This window comes from Notamacropus eugenii, chromosome 2 (genome assembly GCF_028372415.1).
Source record: "Notamacropus eugenii isolate mMacEug1 chromosome 2, mMacEug1.pri_v2, whole genome shotgun sequence".
NCBI classification, from domain to species: domain Eukaryota; kingdom Metazoa; phylum Chordata; class Mammalia; order Diprotodontia; family Macropodidae; genus Notamacropus; species Notamacropus eugenii.
The window spans coordinates 344,379,572-344,395,290 of record NC_092873.1 but is presented as its reverse complement, the minus strand read 5'-3'; the positions used below and the strand labels follow the sequence as shown (position 1 = coordinate 344,395,290).

General features: G+C 40.7%; 1 protein-coding gene across 2 annotated transcripts in view; it reads right to left on the bottom strand.

Annotated features, from left to right (window-relative positions):
- CYB561 (cytochrome b561) overlaps positions 1 to 15,719 on the bottom strand; it is a 32,345-nt gene that overhangs the window by 2,995 nt on the left and 13,631 nt on the right. Inside the window, exons 1-5 of one of the 2 annotated variants that reach the window (XM_072645881.1) lie at positions 5,142 to 8,909; positions 4,578 to 4,798; positions 1,252 to 1,350; positions 812 to 915; positions 168 to 325 (exon numbers count right to left, since the gene is read on the bottom strand). In XM_072645881.1, coding sequence (XP_072501982.1) covers positions 168 to 325; positions 812 to 915; positions 1,252 to 1,350; positions 4,578 to 4,798; positions 5,142 to 5,257 — 698 coding nt within the window. In that variant the 5' untranslated portion in view covers positions 5,258 to 8,909. Of the gene's footprint in view, positions 1 to 167; positions 326 to 811; positions 916 to 1,251; positions 1,351 to 4,577; positions 4,799 to 5,141; positions 8,910 to 15,719 lie in introns of those variants that run through there. The other variant, XM_072645882.1, reaches the window with a different exon arrangement.

The following is a 15,719-nucleotide window of genomic DNA, read 5'->3' as shown; positions in this document are numbered from 1 at the left end:
TCCCAACCCAGCCATAAAACCAGTGGATCCAAGCTGCAGCGTTATCCAACTATGATAAGAAGGCAGCTAACCAAACTAGCAGCAAACAACGTTGCCTCCCATGAAAGACGAGAGTGTAAGAAATCTATTCAGGACAGCAGGGAACCCAGCAGTCCTCAGTCACTCACTTCAGCCCAAATATCAGTGCCTCCTTGATGCCCAGCAGGGTTGTGCCCACAGAAAGGAGGAAGAGGGTGGCTCCAAAGAAGACATGCTGGGGGCGATATTGGTTTCGAAGGGAGAACGATGCTCCAGGGAACAGGAAGAAGCTGAAGCCCATTAGCCACTGGAAGAAATGTAGAGACAGCATCAGAGTTAAACAGGGACAGGAGTCCCCTGCCTGCTGCTGCACCTGATATTGTTGAGACAATGCTAAGCTCATCCTGGAAGACTGGAGACAACCTGAAGGGGAAAGAGTCTATATAGAGTTCCCAAATGCTCAAGGTTCACCTCAGTCACAATCCTACTCAAAGTTCCAGAAAACCTAAGCCTGGGGCCAGCCATGAGCTGTGCTGGCCAACTGGAAGGAGCCCCACAGCTGCAAGGCACTAACCCCACCTCCTTCCACATGTCCCCAAATCAGTCCAATTTGGGGCTAGTTCCAGGCTCCTGGGGAACAATGCCTCTGGGGCTGACTGCAGCCCTTTACAGCACCATGGGCTGCACTGTCAGGCTGGTGTCTTACCAACCCTCATGCCCTCTGCAGTGAGCTATTCTCAAACCCTTGCAGGCCTGGAAGGCAGAGAGGCAGAAACAACAGAGAGGGGCTCACCTGTGCGAAATATAGAATGAAGATGAGGAGCCCACACCAACTATGCAGACTGTACAAATCAGCATAGTTCATTTTCTTGTGATATTCAAACACAGCCACCAGTCCTGGAAAGAAGTTGGAAGACATGAGAATAAAAGGTTAGGTATTTTTTTAAGGGAGTCTGGGGAAAAGGGGAAGGAGATAATCCCAGAGGTCAAATACGGCCATTTAGAGCTCATAGGATTTATTCCCAGTTCTGCCCCAACCTTTCCCAAATGTGTTAAGAGGAATAAGCTGTATCCTTAGAGTACTATAACTGAGGCAAAAATTTGCTTCCAAAGTAGGTAGTTTGCCTGAATGCAGCTTAGGAAAGTGTCTGCCACCTCAGATCTAGAAACTAGAGAGGGTATGGAGAGCCAGGCAACAGCCCTTGGAGGGAAAGGAAACATCAGGGGACTCACCAACCAAAGCGATGATAAGGGCAAAGATGTGTAGCAGCCCATGCAGGACCTTTGTGGTGCGCTTGGCCTCATTCCTGAAGACCCGGTAAACTAGCAGTGCTTGTGAGGAATGAGAAAAGGGGCAAAGCATACCAATGAGTTTCCTGCTGCCCACCTTCCTATCACACACTGGGGGTTCTTTCCTCCCCTTTACCCACCCACCTAATGAAACATTTGTGGGGCCTTCTGCCTAGCAACTAAGCCCAGAACCTGCCAAACAGAAAAGGGTGTCTAGTGCCTTTGAGCACTTGTACTTTTCTCCCAGTATAGTAGATAAAACCACAAGATATAACCAGAACAGACCTGGAAATCATTCAGAAACCTAGTTTGCTTTCAGATACAGGAATCCTCCAGCTGTTTACCTCTTCCACCCCTTCCTCTGCACCCAACAAAAAAAAAAGGGCTGCTCCCCATTTCTCTTTCTCTTCAGATGTAGTAATGAATTCTAACATCTACTTATCCTCCACAGGAGATAGCCCCCCAAAAAGGGATTAAAACATCCTCTGTTCCCTACATATATATGCGTACACACACACACACCCCTTTAATCTCCAATTTAGTCAAACACTGAACATACCTGCTGATCTCCTCTTGCCCACCAATATGGCTATGAATGAGACGGTCCTTAATTTCACTATGTTAGCACAGAAAATGATTCCACACTTGGCCCCAGTCAGAGAGTGTCTTTCATTATTCTCAGATATGCACCCCTACATCCTATATTTTTCTAAATAAATCCTTTTATTTCTAAGCCTGTGGCCCTGGGGAACTGTACCCAGGATCCATGAGGGAGGTGGGGAAGAAGGGTTAGGGAAAAACATCAAGCTATAAGTATTTATTAAAAGTCCATCACTCTGTTATGCACTACTAAGCTTACAGAGTCAAAAATAAAACAGTTCCCACTCTCAAGGACCTTACCTTTGGTCAGGGTATTTGCACATATAAAGGAGTATCGATTTCTAAAATACAAGGTAAATGGCAGAGGGGTGGGGGAGGGGGCAGTCTAGCAGCTGGAGGAAGGAAGGCTTCATGGAGAAGAAAGTGGCTGAACTGAGTCTGAAGGGAAACAAGGATTCCAAGAGGAAGCGATAAGGAGGGAGGCACCATCCAGGCTTGGAGCAGGGCCAGTGGAAAGGAACAGAGATCAAAGATGGTGTGGTAAGGAACAAAGAGAAGTTCAATTTAGCTGAACCACTGTGTGCAGAAGGTGGGTAATCTGGAGCCAGCTTGTGAAGGGCTTTAAATGTCAAAAAGAGGAGGCTCTATTTGATGGTAAAGGCCACAGGGAACCACTGGAATTTATTGAGGAGAAGTATAATACAATCAAACTCAAGCTTTAGGAAATTCACTCTGACAGCTATGTGGAGAATGCACTGGAAAGGGAAATCAATTAGGTACTTATTGCAATAGTCCAAGTGAGACTGGGAAGGGAGGAAAGTGCAGTCTCAGTCAGAGTCGGAGTAGGCACAAAGGCCTGAACAGGCACTGAAGGGTGAAGGGAATGGAGCTCCCAGAAAGAGCAAAGAATAGTTTTAGGAGAGATGAGACACAGGGAGATATAGAACAAGAGCCAGATGGAGAAATGAGTTTTTGACTTGGGAAGTAGAACACACATACAATGGTGAGATCCAGGGTGTGTCCATCCCTGGGTATAGCTCTGGTGGATTAAAGGAATAGGTAAGACACAGTATTTGAAGAGAGAAAATCAATTAGGAAGAAGACCTTTGAGAGTCCCTTGGACAGCAAGAAGGTCAAATTAATTTAGGTTATTCACTGGAAGGTCAAATATTGAAGCTGAAACTTAAGTACTTTGGCCACATGAGGAGATCGGACTCACTGGAAAAGACCTTCATGTTGGGAAAGACTGAAGGCAAAAGGAGTAGGGATGAGATGAATACACAGCATCATGGAAACAACAAACATTAACTTGAAAAGGCTCGGAGAGGTACTAAAGGATAGAAGGGCCTGGTAAGGTATGGCCCATGGGGTCCCAAAGAGATGGACATAACTGAACCACAACAACAAAGGATTATCTTGCTGAGGTGAAGCCCATTTGAGATTAAATAAAGTAAATACTCTCTTCCCAACCTCAGTCCAAAATAAACTAATGCTGCCCCATCCTCTGCTCTTGAATCTTTTGTCTTACAGCTGCTCATCATTTGCCAAAGCTCAATTTTTTTGTGACTCTTACAATTGACCTTGGTGGCAAACCCAAACGACTCCACTGAGCGATTCCCTACAGCTCAGTTCAGCAGCATTTGAGCAGGAGCAGAGGAGGTGGATGACAAAAATGATACAGGAAATAAGGATCAGTATGGCAGGGCAAAGGATTGGAGAGCAGACAGCTGAGATGAGGAAGGTAGGGAAGTGAAGTTAGAGCAAGTCCTGAAAGAGTACTGGGGGATGGAGGAACTCGAAGTCCTGGTAAGAACAAGATTTAGGAGACATAAGGAAGAACAGCAGAAGGTTAGGAGCTGATAAAGGGATTTTGGAGGTACCTAAAGTATTCCAAGCTACCTGGCCCCTTTAGAATTCAGCTTATTATGACTCCTGTAACATGGAGCCTGTGGCCAGGGGCAGCTCTGAATTAATTTCCCAGGCTCCAGTAAAGGAAACTAGCTATTATCAGCTGTCATTTATCAAGGCATACAGACTACAGCCTCATAAGCAAGTGGGAGGCAGAATAAACACTGCAGCTTTTAACCCCACAGGGAAACAATTCTATTTTCTTCTGCCACCTTTTAGCTCTAAATGTCATCTCAAGAACCTACTCTATTTATGCATCTAGTTCTTTCAGAAAGGACCATCTCCTTTTCTTTAACCCCAAATAAGTAAACTATTGAATGAGACAGTCTCAATTTACAGCCATCATCCTACAAACCTTCCTATCAAACATATACCTTTACTTTATCTATGAAAGAGATAAAGGTACTATGTCAACCTTACAAAGCAATTGTATCAATATAAAGTATGACATGCACATCTCCCTCATCTATACTTAGGGACAAAGCTTCCCCTCCCGATTTTGGCTTCTAATATCCCTAATTCCTAACTCTGGGTGAGCTGAGCCTCTTACAAAGATAGCACATCTTTCTTGAGCCAACCCCCTTGCCATTCTCCAGAAGAGAAGGTATTTTCCCCAAGTAATTCTCAGATATACCCAGAAACTACAGACAGAAAGGTAATAGTTCCTCCCCGGGCTCAGGTGACAGTGATGCTCACCCCCATGGAAATAAGTGGGTTATCTTATGCTACCTCCCATCTAGCTTTACCCATCCGGGACTCACCATCTCCCTGCAAGAAGACCATGCCTATGACCATGCAAAGTGGATGCACATTGAACTGAAGAGCACCCTCCCAGGCAAGGCCGCCACGATAGAGGCCAAGCCATGCTCCGGTTATAGCCACCACAGTCAGGCCCAGAATCTGGGACAGAGCCACAAAGTAGGGCAGTGCTTTGGGAGTGGACACCATGCCTTCAGTGGCCTCCATCTTGTGGCTTGGCAAACTGCAACCAAAAGGAAAAGAACTCAGAAAGGCAGCCCACAACCATGAGACCAATCTAGTTCCCTAGCTTCCTTCCCACTACCACCTCCTCCCAGAGTTTCTATGCTCAAAGAAAGGTCCACTATGATTCCCCACTACTTAAAGGACTTCCTCAGCTCAAGAGCTGAAAGGAACCATAAAAATCATCTACTCCAACCCCCTTTATCTTACAGGGTGAAGAAACTGAGGCCCAGGGAGGTTAGGTGATGATACAACAAATTACTAGCAGAACAAAACTGAAAACAAAGTCCTGAATCTTTCCACAATTATCACACTGACATTTCTGCTTTTGAGCTATACCATACCTGGATGAAGGAGACCACCACGAACCCATCAAGAACATTATTCCTCCAAATATTACTCCCACTGAAAGGGTAATAAGTAGAAAGTATGCGTAGTAGCACAGTAAAAAGTATGACATTTGGAGTGCAGAGACCAGAGTTCAAATGTGACCTCCACCACTTGCCAGTTGCAACATAACTGCAATAAACACGTAACCCTCTGGACATTCACCTTTCTCAACTGGAAATGGAAATGCAGAAAAAAGAAAAAATCCTCCCAAGGCTGAGGTGAGGGAAGGTACTTGGCAAACCTTAAAGTGCTACGTAAATGTAAACTGTTATTTATTGCTCAGGTGCAGGTTAGACTAGGTAACTTCCAAGGGTCTCTTCCAGCTCTTCAGATTCCATGATTTTTATAGCCCTCATTTTACAGATTAGGAAACTGAGGTTCAGACTTCACAATCACTAATATAGTCAGAGGAAGAGGTGGCTAGCACTTAGGCTTTAAGACTTGCAGCGCACTTTACATTATACCATTTGATCTTCATAACAATCCTGTAAGATAGATACTATTATCATCCACGTTATACAGATGAGAAAACTAAAGAAGACAGAGGTTAAATAATTTGCCCAGGGTCACATAGCTACAAAGTACTAGAGGCAGGATATGAACTCAGGTCTTACTGACTCCAAGTCCAGCACTATTCGTTATACCACCTGGCTATCCAAGTCTTCTCACTATCGACAAAGCACAGAATAATGACATCAGAGGGCCTTAAATGCCCAGAGAATTTTAGTCATTATATTACAGGTGATGGAATGTAATACTGAATGCTTTAGGTTTTGTTTGTATGTGCATAAAACAATTTATACGTCAATTCTTGGAAGAGAGAAATCATATTCCTAATTCACTTTGATTTTCCGCAAGTAAGGGCAGTTTTATGAAGCCTACTGAGAAGATAGGTATATAGGGCAGAAGTGGGAATGAGAATGTATTTTTACTCTCTGGGAAACTGGAGGAAAAAGAAACCTGAAATAGGCAAGAAACACAGGAAAACCAGTACTAACTCAGTCTGCCAACTTAATTTATGTTAAGCATCTCCTTAAAATTACCAAGGCCCGTGGGTGAATTAAGCCAAATTCACACCTTTATTGAGGATGCTACTTAAGGACTAGAGTGACAGGAATGAAATGGACCTTTCTGCATGCATATGGAACTGAAGCCAGCCAGAAGGGAGTTTAAAGGTAGAGGGTGTCTGGAGTAATAGAGGAGAGGAAGCAAAGGGAGCTGGATTAAAGCCACAAAACAAATTTTGCACTTTTGCTTAGGGTTCTGGCAGAGCCAGCATGCCCTAAAAATTGCTGCTGTAAGCCAATGCCTGAGCTAAATTCAAAGGATGAGTTTGAAATGTTGCTAAAGTTCAGCTTTCTCCAATTCAGGCTAATCTTGGGGAAAAAAAAATCATGGGCTGGCCTGAGTAAAGAAGAACATTTGGAATTCACTCTTCCAATCCCAGCTCATTACCTTGGACAAGTCACTGGGCTCCAATACAGCTTGTCCACTCTACCTTACAGAACTGTTGTGACAGTCAAATGAGAGGAGGTACAAGAAAGTGCTTTTGTCATTGCAAAATTCTATATAAACGTAAGATCATGTTATTTAAATTATTGGCTTCATCTCAGCCCTAACCACCCAACTGGAGCATATTCTCCAGTTGTCTTTTTCTTTCTTCCAACTTATATGGTTAAAGTGAAGCCTCTGAATGAAACTCTCTAAATATGGAGAAACTTGAAATTTTTGCTTGTTTTGAATCAGGATAGCCTGAGCTTGGTCACAAGTCAAAGCAGGCTCTTTACACCTTCTTGAAATGACAGAGGATCCGAGCTGCATTTTTCTGCTTCATGCAGTATCTCAAACCAATCCTAACTACTAGGATTCTGGAATAAGAATTGAGCCAGCATGTTTGTTGATGGCACCTGGTACAGAAATTAGCCTGCTTTGAATAGTAGCACAGTCTTCCCTAGTCATGACAATAAAGAAATTGGGGAGCAGGCACCAAATATGCACATGGACCATTTGTCCCCAACCTGATGGGTATGAGGTAGCACCTCAGAGAACATTGTATATAGTACCAACAACATTGTGTGATGACCAACTTTGATAGAGAGCAAGTTTCTCTCATAAAAGTCTCACATCCAAGATATATAAAGAATTGATTCAAACCGATAAGATCAACAGCCATTTCCCCCCAAATGGTCAAAAGATATAAATTAGCAAGTGCCATATAAAAATGCTCCAAATCACTACTAAATAGAGAAATGCAAATTAACACAACTCTGAGATGCCACCTCATACCCATCAGATTAGCAAAGATGCCAAAAAATAGAAAATGACAACTGTTGGAGGGGATATGAGAAAACAGGCACACTAATGCACTGGTGGAGCTCAGAAGTAGTTTAGCTGTTCTAGAAAGCAATATGAAACTATGCACCAAAAGGTTGGTTGTACATTCTCAAAGAGAACCAAAATGACATCACTATGCTGGAGTCAAGCTTCAATGTGTCCAAGTGTGGCTGATCAGACCAATACAGGCTCACAATGCTCTACCACAGGTTAGGGATAAATAATCCAGGTGAACATTTGGGGTGGATTCTTTAAATACGCACATCCTGTGTTTCCTTTGAACTGTTTCAATTCTGCTTTGCTCACAGAGCACAGCACTTTCTCTGATGTGGGCACACTATGCTGAGTAGTCCTGTGCCAGTGTCTCCCACGTCACACAATCAATTCCAAAGTTCTTAGGAGAGACCTTGAGAGTGTTCTTGTATTGCTTCTTCTGACCACCATGTGATTGCTTGCCCTGTGTGAGTTTTCCATAAAATAGTCTTTTTGACAAGCATACATTTTACATTCGAACAATGTGGCCAGCCCATCAGAGTTGCGCTCTCTGAAGCAGAGTTTGAACAGTTGCCAGTTTAGTTCGACTAAGAACCTCAGTGTCTGGTAGCTTATCCTGCCAGGTGATCTTCAGAATCTTCCTAGGGTAATTTTTCAGGACAATTCAGTTTTTCTGGCATGTTACTAGTATACTGTAACTTATGCAAGTATAAGTTTCACAAGCTTACAGCAATGAGGTCAGCACAACGGCTCTGTAGACCTTCAGTTTGGTAATTAGTCTCTTCTCTCCTAGACTTTTCTTCAGAGCCTCCCAAACACTAAGCCAGCTCTGGCAATGCATGCGTCAACCTCATTATCAACATATACATTCCTCTAAAGTACACTACCAATGTAAGTAAACTTATCCACAGCATTCAAAACTTGCTGTAACCAATAGTTCCACAGATGGATGGTGTGGTGGTGGCTGATGGGGCATCTGTGTTTTCTTGGTGTTAACTGTTAGGCCAAAATTAGCACAAGTAGCAGAGAACTGATCCATGCTCTGTTGCATCTCAGCATCAGAGGCTGGAGTGAGTGCAGGAGCATCTGCAAACAGAAAATCATGCACCAACACTCCCTCCACTTTGGTGTAGAATGCAATGTGGAACTAGGCACCAAAAGATACTAAACTAAGCAGAACCTCTGGCTCAATGATAGAAACATTAAAGCTACACAGATCAAAGAAAGAAAGGACATAAGCGTACAAAAATTATCATAGTGGTGCTTCTGTGATAGCAAAAGAATTAAAAGTTACAGAGGTGTCCATTAATTGGCAATGGCTAACAAATTATGGTATATGAATGTAATGGAATATTACTGCACCATAAGAAATGACAAAAGGAACAGTTTCAAAGTGTGAAGCAATCAGGACCAGAAGAATAATTTATACAACATAATACAACATTTTTTTTTGCAAAATTTCATTTTAAACTTAAATACAAAATAAGAAAAGAAAAAAAGCATTGCCATGCATATGACAGAACATGAGGATTCAAAATATACAGCAATAAATTTCCATTTCAAGAAAGCCTATATAATAAATACTGTGCATTGTGCAGAGAGCTGTCCATCTTTCTTTGCCTCCTTGTAACTTTTCTTTTGGTCTTTCCTGTGTTTTCCCCCTTCCTTCCCACCTCCCCAAGGCTACAAGTAAACACGGACACATACATACACCTATGCACATACATACATATATAGATATATAGAGACATATACACATAGAAATACATAAACACATATATACCCATACATAAATACACTTACACATACATATACTTAGATATCAATAGTTGTGGTCATATATAGACATACACATTCATATCTATCTACGTAAGACTATATTATTTATTTATCCTGTTTCTCTGAGGGTGGATAATCTCTTCCTTCATAAGTCCAAGTCTTTCTATATTTTTCCAAGTCTACCAAGTCATCATCTTCTACACCACAGCAATATCCCCACCTTATACTGGTCTAGTTGTTTTAAATATTCCAAAACAATATTGATAAATAGAGCTGACAGTGTAGTTTCCCTATTTTTTCTCTTTTGATTAAATCTATTTTAGCCCTAACTTTGTCCAAGATCATGATTACCACTCCTGCTCCTTTTTCCCTAACAAATTCAACTCCCAATCATTATTTTGTTTGTCCATATCTCTTATTTCCTATCCTTCCTGACTCCTCTACTTTACTTCTACCCTCTACTTTGCCCATTACTTAACCTACCCCCACCAGGATCTCTCCCTTATCCTACCATTTCCATTTATCTAAACACCCTCCTATAACCCCCTTTAACTTATTCCATTACCTTCCCCTCTAAAGATCCCTCCCTTATCCTCTCTCCCCTCTCTATCCCCTTAGCATTTTATTTCTCTCTGAATTTAGAAGACTTTTATACTTTTCTAGATATATATGTATTGTTCCCTCTTGAACGCATTCCTGATGAAAGTAGGTTTCCAGCGCCCTCCTCCCCCTCTTGTTTTCATTCTTCCTCTCACACCTCATTTGTATAAGATAATTACCCTTTTTAGCTATTCCTAAACAGTTTTACTTTTTAAAAATCACATCTTACTTAGGTCTACCCCAACCTTTCTTATGAGCTACCCAAATACTAATAACAATCTTAGACATACATTTTACATACATAAAAGGCAAACAGTCTGTCCTTACTGAGTACCGTGTAACTAGTCTTTGGTGTGTATACCTCATTTTTCTCTTGGCTCTTGTACGTCATATCTTCTATTAAGTTCAGATTTAGTTTTTTTAAACAAAATCCTGAAAAAATTCATTAAATGTCCATTTTTTTTTTCATTCAGGATTATGCTTGGCTTTGCTGGGTGAGTGGGATAGACTTAGTGAAGACTCCTCAGATTGTAATTTTTCTCCCAGGGGTGAGGTAAGGCCTAAAGGCTCAAGGTTACAATATTTTTAGAATAGAATAGTTCCATATAAGGATATAAAACTGTGTAGTGTATTAGGGTCTCAATGATTGGACAAAACTTACATAATTCCTCCATGTCTTCATTTCAAAAGGGATTGGTTAGATTTCATGTCTAGAATGTAAGACCATATTCTCAGCTAATGAGGATAATGGTCAGTGGGGGGAGGAGGGACTTGCGTTAGGGTCTATATAAATCACTGTCCTGTTCTTTGTCTTCGGCTTTCCTACTCCTACAGGGGAGCCCCGCTTCTCGAGAATTGAATAAATCACTTTTCTGTCATCACTTTGAGAGGCCTCTGAGTAATTGATTTATGTAGGGACCTGAGCCATCCCACACAGTTTGGGGGCACGCCCGGGATCTGTGACCTTTCTGAGAGATGGCTGACAGCTCAGTTCAAAGACTGGGCGCCCGTGGGGAGATTTCCCCATCGTCCTTGAAAAGGGCTGCCAGGCCTCCCTCTCTGCAAGGTAACGACCCGAAGCAGAGGAACTCAGTGAAGACAGAAAAGAATAGAGATAGGGACTCCAAAGACTCCGAAGCTGTGAAGTGTGTAAAAATGCCAACTGGTTGGTGTTGAAGTTTGCAGTCAGGCAACTTGTACGCGTATACGACCCAGCGGTAAGCGCAGGGGGGGGGCCTGGGGGTCAATTCGTTGAGTCTTAGATAGACTCGGGGAGAAGGTGACAACTCCCAACCAAATTAGTGGACTGCGGGACCCCAGGGTGAAGGGCCCCCCCAAAAAACGTTTGCTGGGTGACTGCTGGTGATGGGCGACCCTCACCTGAGAGCTGGCAAGAGAAGCTAGCAAGAGAGCTAGCAGGAGAAGCTAGCAGGAGAGCTAGCAGAAGAGCTAGCACAATTTGTTGAGTCCCAGACTCGGAGGTGTTGGCAACAACCCTCGACCAAAGGAGCTAGCAGGAGAGCTAGCAAGGGAGCTAGCATAATTCCTGAGAAGCTAGCAGGAGAGCCAGCGGGAGAGCTAGCAAGGGAGCTAGCACAATTCGTTGAGTTTCAGACTCGGAGGTGTTGGCGACAACCCTCGACCAAAATGGGACAAAAGCAGTCCAGGAATAGAGCTTCGGAGTGGAGTCAGGAAGAAATACCGGTAAATAGTCCCTTGGGAAACCGATTGCAAAATTGGCATGAATTACCAAATTATAGAGAAAAGAATGTAGAAGAAGATGATTAAGTACTGTTGTTTTGTATGGGGTGAAAAGACATCGGAGGAGGAGGCACAATCTGGCCCAAATATGGTTCCTCTGAGGATTGGGTTTGCCAAAAATTTAAACCTATATGTACTATTCTATTCTGTTAAATGTTTTGTCTGTATATGTTGTGTTGGTATTTCTGTGTGAATGAAAGTCTGTGTGTCTCTGTTTTTATCTGATAAGGTTGTAAATTTAGCCAGTCAGCCAGCAGGAGCAGAAAGGCTGAGCTGAACTGTCCTTGAAATTCCTGTTACTCCCTTTCTTCAACCCCTCCAGACTAGTTTCAGAGGGGCTGAGGGACAAGTAGGGAGAGAAAGGAACAAAAAAAAAAATCTTTTTCCCTCAGACCTAAGAGGCATGCTAGCAACCAATTAACCATTTCCTGCCTCACCCAAAAGAAGAAGTTTTAGTGTAATGGGAAATAACAGAAAGTTAAGTGAATTCATTCTGGTCGTATTTGGAATTGTGAATAGGTGAAATGTGTCATTCTTAATTTAATGTTTCAGAGAGGTTAGAATTTATTAAAGTTTGGTGGAAGTAAGCAGAAGATTAGAAAAAAAAAATCTCAAGTAAGCAACTTAGAGCTGAGAGTTTTGGATTTAGGTTTAATTAGATCAATATATTTGATGCCAGACAATGTATTTAAAGTAAAAAGATAATAAGTTTAGGTTTTTCTTTTTCTTTGCAGGGTGGGAGGGCCAGAAAGGGGTGGCCTTGGGAATCCTGGTACAAATAAGAGGAGGGCAGAGACACCCAGGAGCATTTCTGCCAAAAATGTTAGATCCATTAACAAAGGATGGGTATTTGTTAGATGCAACATTGATCTAATGTAACTGTTACACGATTTTAAATTTTGTAATTTATTACATATAGATTGGGGTTTTAAAAAGATGTGATAGAAATTTGATAATTTGAAACTTACATTTGGTTATAAAAAAAAGAGCTGAATAGGTTAATGGCTTCTTTTAAGTTTTAAGTAAACTTAAATAAGTTTAAATTTTTAGGTAATCCATCTAAATATTGTATTAAAAATTGCATTGTTAAGCTAATTAGTGAATTGGTTAAAAAGAGTTGTTATGAATTGTTTTTTTTTTGTAAGAGTTTTCTTGTTGTAGCATTCTTATTAAGAAAATGAGAATGCTTTAAAAATGTACATGTATATATATATATAGGTGTGATTTTCAAGCCTGTTTCATCTGAGCATGTATTATGTTAAAAGTTTATTTCTGTTGTTGAAAAGGAAATTTTAGCTAAAATTGTTTTTGCCATGAATCAAGCATTTACTCTAAAGTTAATTTTTTAAAAGAAAGTTTATGGGCAAATGTGAAAAGGCTTTGGATTTAGGTCTTTTCTTGTGATTTCTGTCAATTAGTTTCAAGGGGATTGTGATAAATTGCAAACTGTACATAAGAGAGGAAATATTTGTTGTATTAAGAAATACTTTGTAAAATCTTTCGTATGGGTTTTTGGAAGGCCTACCTATCCAATTTGTATTTGTAAGTTACAAAAGTGGGAAGAATTTAGTTTCTCTAATAGGATATGAAAATACAATTGATGTCATCTGAAATTTATTGTTCGGGTTCATAGCTAAAACAATTTGTTATCACTTATGAAAATTATGTTTGCCATTTGTAATTCTAATGCTAAAACCTAAAGCTGGTACACTGTGTGAATATGTGGGAAAAGAAGCAGTCCTCAGGCTAGTAACAAGTACAGCCCCAGCAGCTGAGGAGATTGTATATAGAACTTGCTTTGGTGAGAATTTGAAAATGTATAAGAAATGATCTTCAGTGATTGGCTCTTTAGGGCAAATTTAAGATCTAAGAAGTAAGTAAAATCCCTGGGGACATTCTTTCTAAATCTAATGGGAATAAATAGATATTGTATCATTGTTACATAGAACAAAATTGGGATTCAAAGTTAGCTGTAATTGTATTTTATTTACAGGGGGATTCAAGGATAGGAATCCCTTACAAAAAAGGGGGGGGGGCAGGTGGTCTGGGAGCTCCAGGAATGGTCTTGATGGGAGTGGCCAGTAAACTGGAGATTTGGACTGATAGAATTAAGAGTGGGAAGTAGAATAGACTTGGGCATAGTGAAAGAGTGGACCTTAGAAGAGCCGGTTCACGTGGAAAAAAAAAAACAAGGAGTTTTCAAGGTGAGGTTTTCCAGGGCCTTTAGACAAATGGGACTAAAACTCTTTTGGGGTAATAGACAAAGGTCCCAACTTGGAATGAGATCTTTACATGTTACAAAATGATGTAAAAGCAATTAGTATTAAAACAATTAACTGAATTAATTACTGAGACTAAATCAGAGACAACTTCAGTTTGGGAAAAAGAATTTCAGTCTAATTTTCTTAGAGGTAGGTAGCCTCTGGTAATATTTGGCATTGAAAGTTAAATGATTGTTTTGATTTGAATTCATTACATGAACATAAAAATTCAAGTTAGTGTTTGAACTTATCACATGTGTAGCTCATTCTTTTAGATTGAGCAGGGTTAGAAAGAGATAAAGTAGTTTGGGAAACAGATATAAATCTACTAGAGCAATGACTTATGATTGTTATTCAATCAGGAACTAGAACATGTACAGAAAGGCATGTAGGCTACTTAGACCTGCTTCAAAGATGTTCCTTGGCCAATGTGAAATTAGTCATGTCTGAAACTGATTATTGGAGCTTGCTATTTTAAGATTTTTGTGGGACTATTAACTGACTGTTCTTCTGAGTCTAACTCCAGATGTGGATAGCAAGAGAGGTGGTCTGAGCCACTGATCCATGATGCCAATAAGCCTGTGAGATGCTGGTATGAACTGCAAAAAGGTGATCTCATGGGAAGGTCGGGAGAGCGACTGTTCAGTCTGGGCTGAGGTAGGATTCTCCTGACTCAATTTCCCCACTGACACCTGGCAGACTTGAAGCCTGGCTGAACGCCAGTTGACAATCTACTCCTGCCTGGAATTGACATGAAGTGAGGGAGATGTTGTTTCCCTTCAATGTCCCTACTCTTAGTGGCAAATTCCTAAAATCAGAAGTTTTGTAAGTAAAAATACCAGATCTGTTGAATAATAGATTGTTGGTAGGGGAACATCTGAGGTTAAGTCTAAAATTGAGCTAACAGGTTTAGGACTTTAGACCAACAACAATAAGTTAGGGTCCTCTAATTCTTAGTAATAGTGTGGAGATGATTAGGTCAAGGGCTTGTGAGACTAGCATGCATAGTTATTATTTTGTCTTAGTTGGTTAATGTTAAATGAAAAATGGTTTGTGGACTATATTGTAAATGCTTTAAAAGAAGCATCACATGATCAGAAGTTGGAATTGTTTTATGATGTGATATGCACTGTGTTAAAAATGATTATTTCTTGTATTTATATAAGTACTGGAGCCTGGTATTGACTCCTTAGTGAAATCTCATCTTCCTAATGAGGGAATGAATAATGACTTACTGTGAAATGTAGAAGCTGCATTTTAATGTGAATTTTCTTTTTTTGTTAAATGACAATTAGTCAAAGTTTCAATTTTGATTTTTGTAAGAATGATAGGAGTGGTAATCTAAGATGGTATTAAGTTCAGTTCTGTAGGAGAGTGGACATCTGGATTTCTACAAGAAGATGAAGAGAAGAAGATGCTGAGATGCTGTGCTGAAGACTGTTTGAAGGAGCATCCAGATCAGAAAATTGCATAAGATGATATTTTTCCCCAGACTGCTGTATGAGATGGAACCTCTAAATGGACAGTTCATTAATTTAAATCTCTGTATCTGTACTTATGACAAGGGGACTGCCCCCTTTAATTTGCTAATGTGTCAGTTAACTTTGCTTCCTTCCCATATTCATATAAAAGGGAGATAGATGAAGGGAAGGATTCATAAGAGAAAGAATGTGAAGAGGTATTTATTGATTGGATTTAGGTGTGGAAACAGGAATAAAATAAGAGGAGGGGAGGAATATGGGTAAGATTGAACCTTGAAATGTTTAGCATGATTGGGAAGCCAGTACACAAAGTTATGGAAGG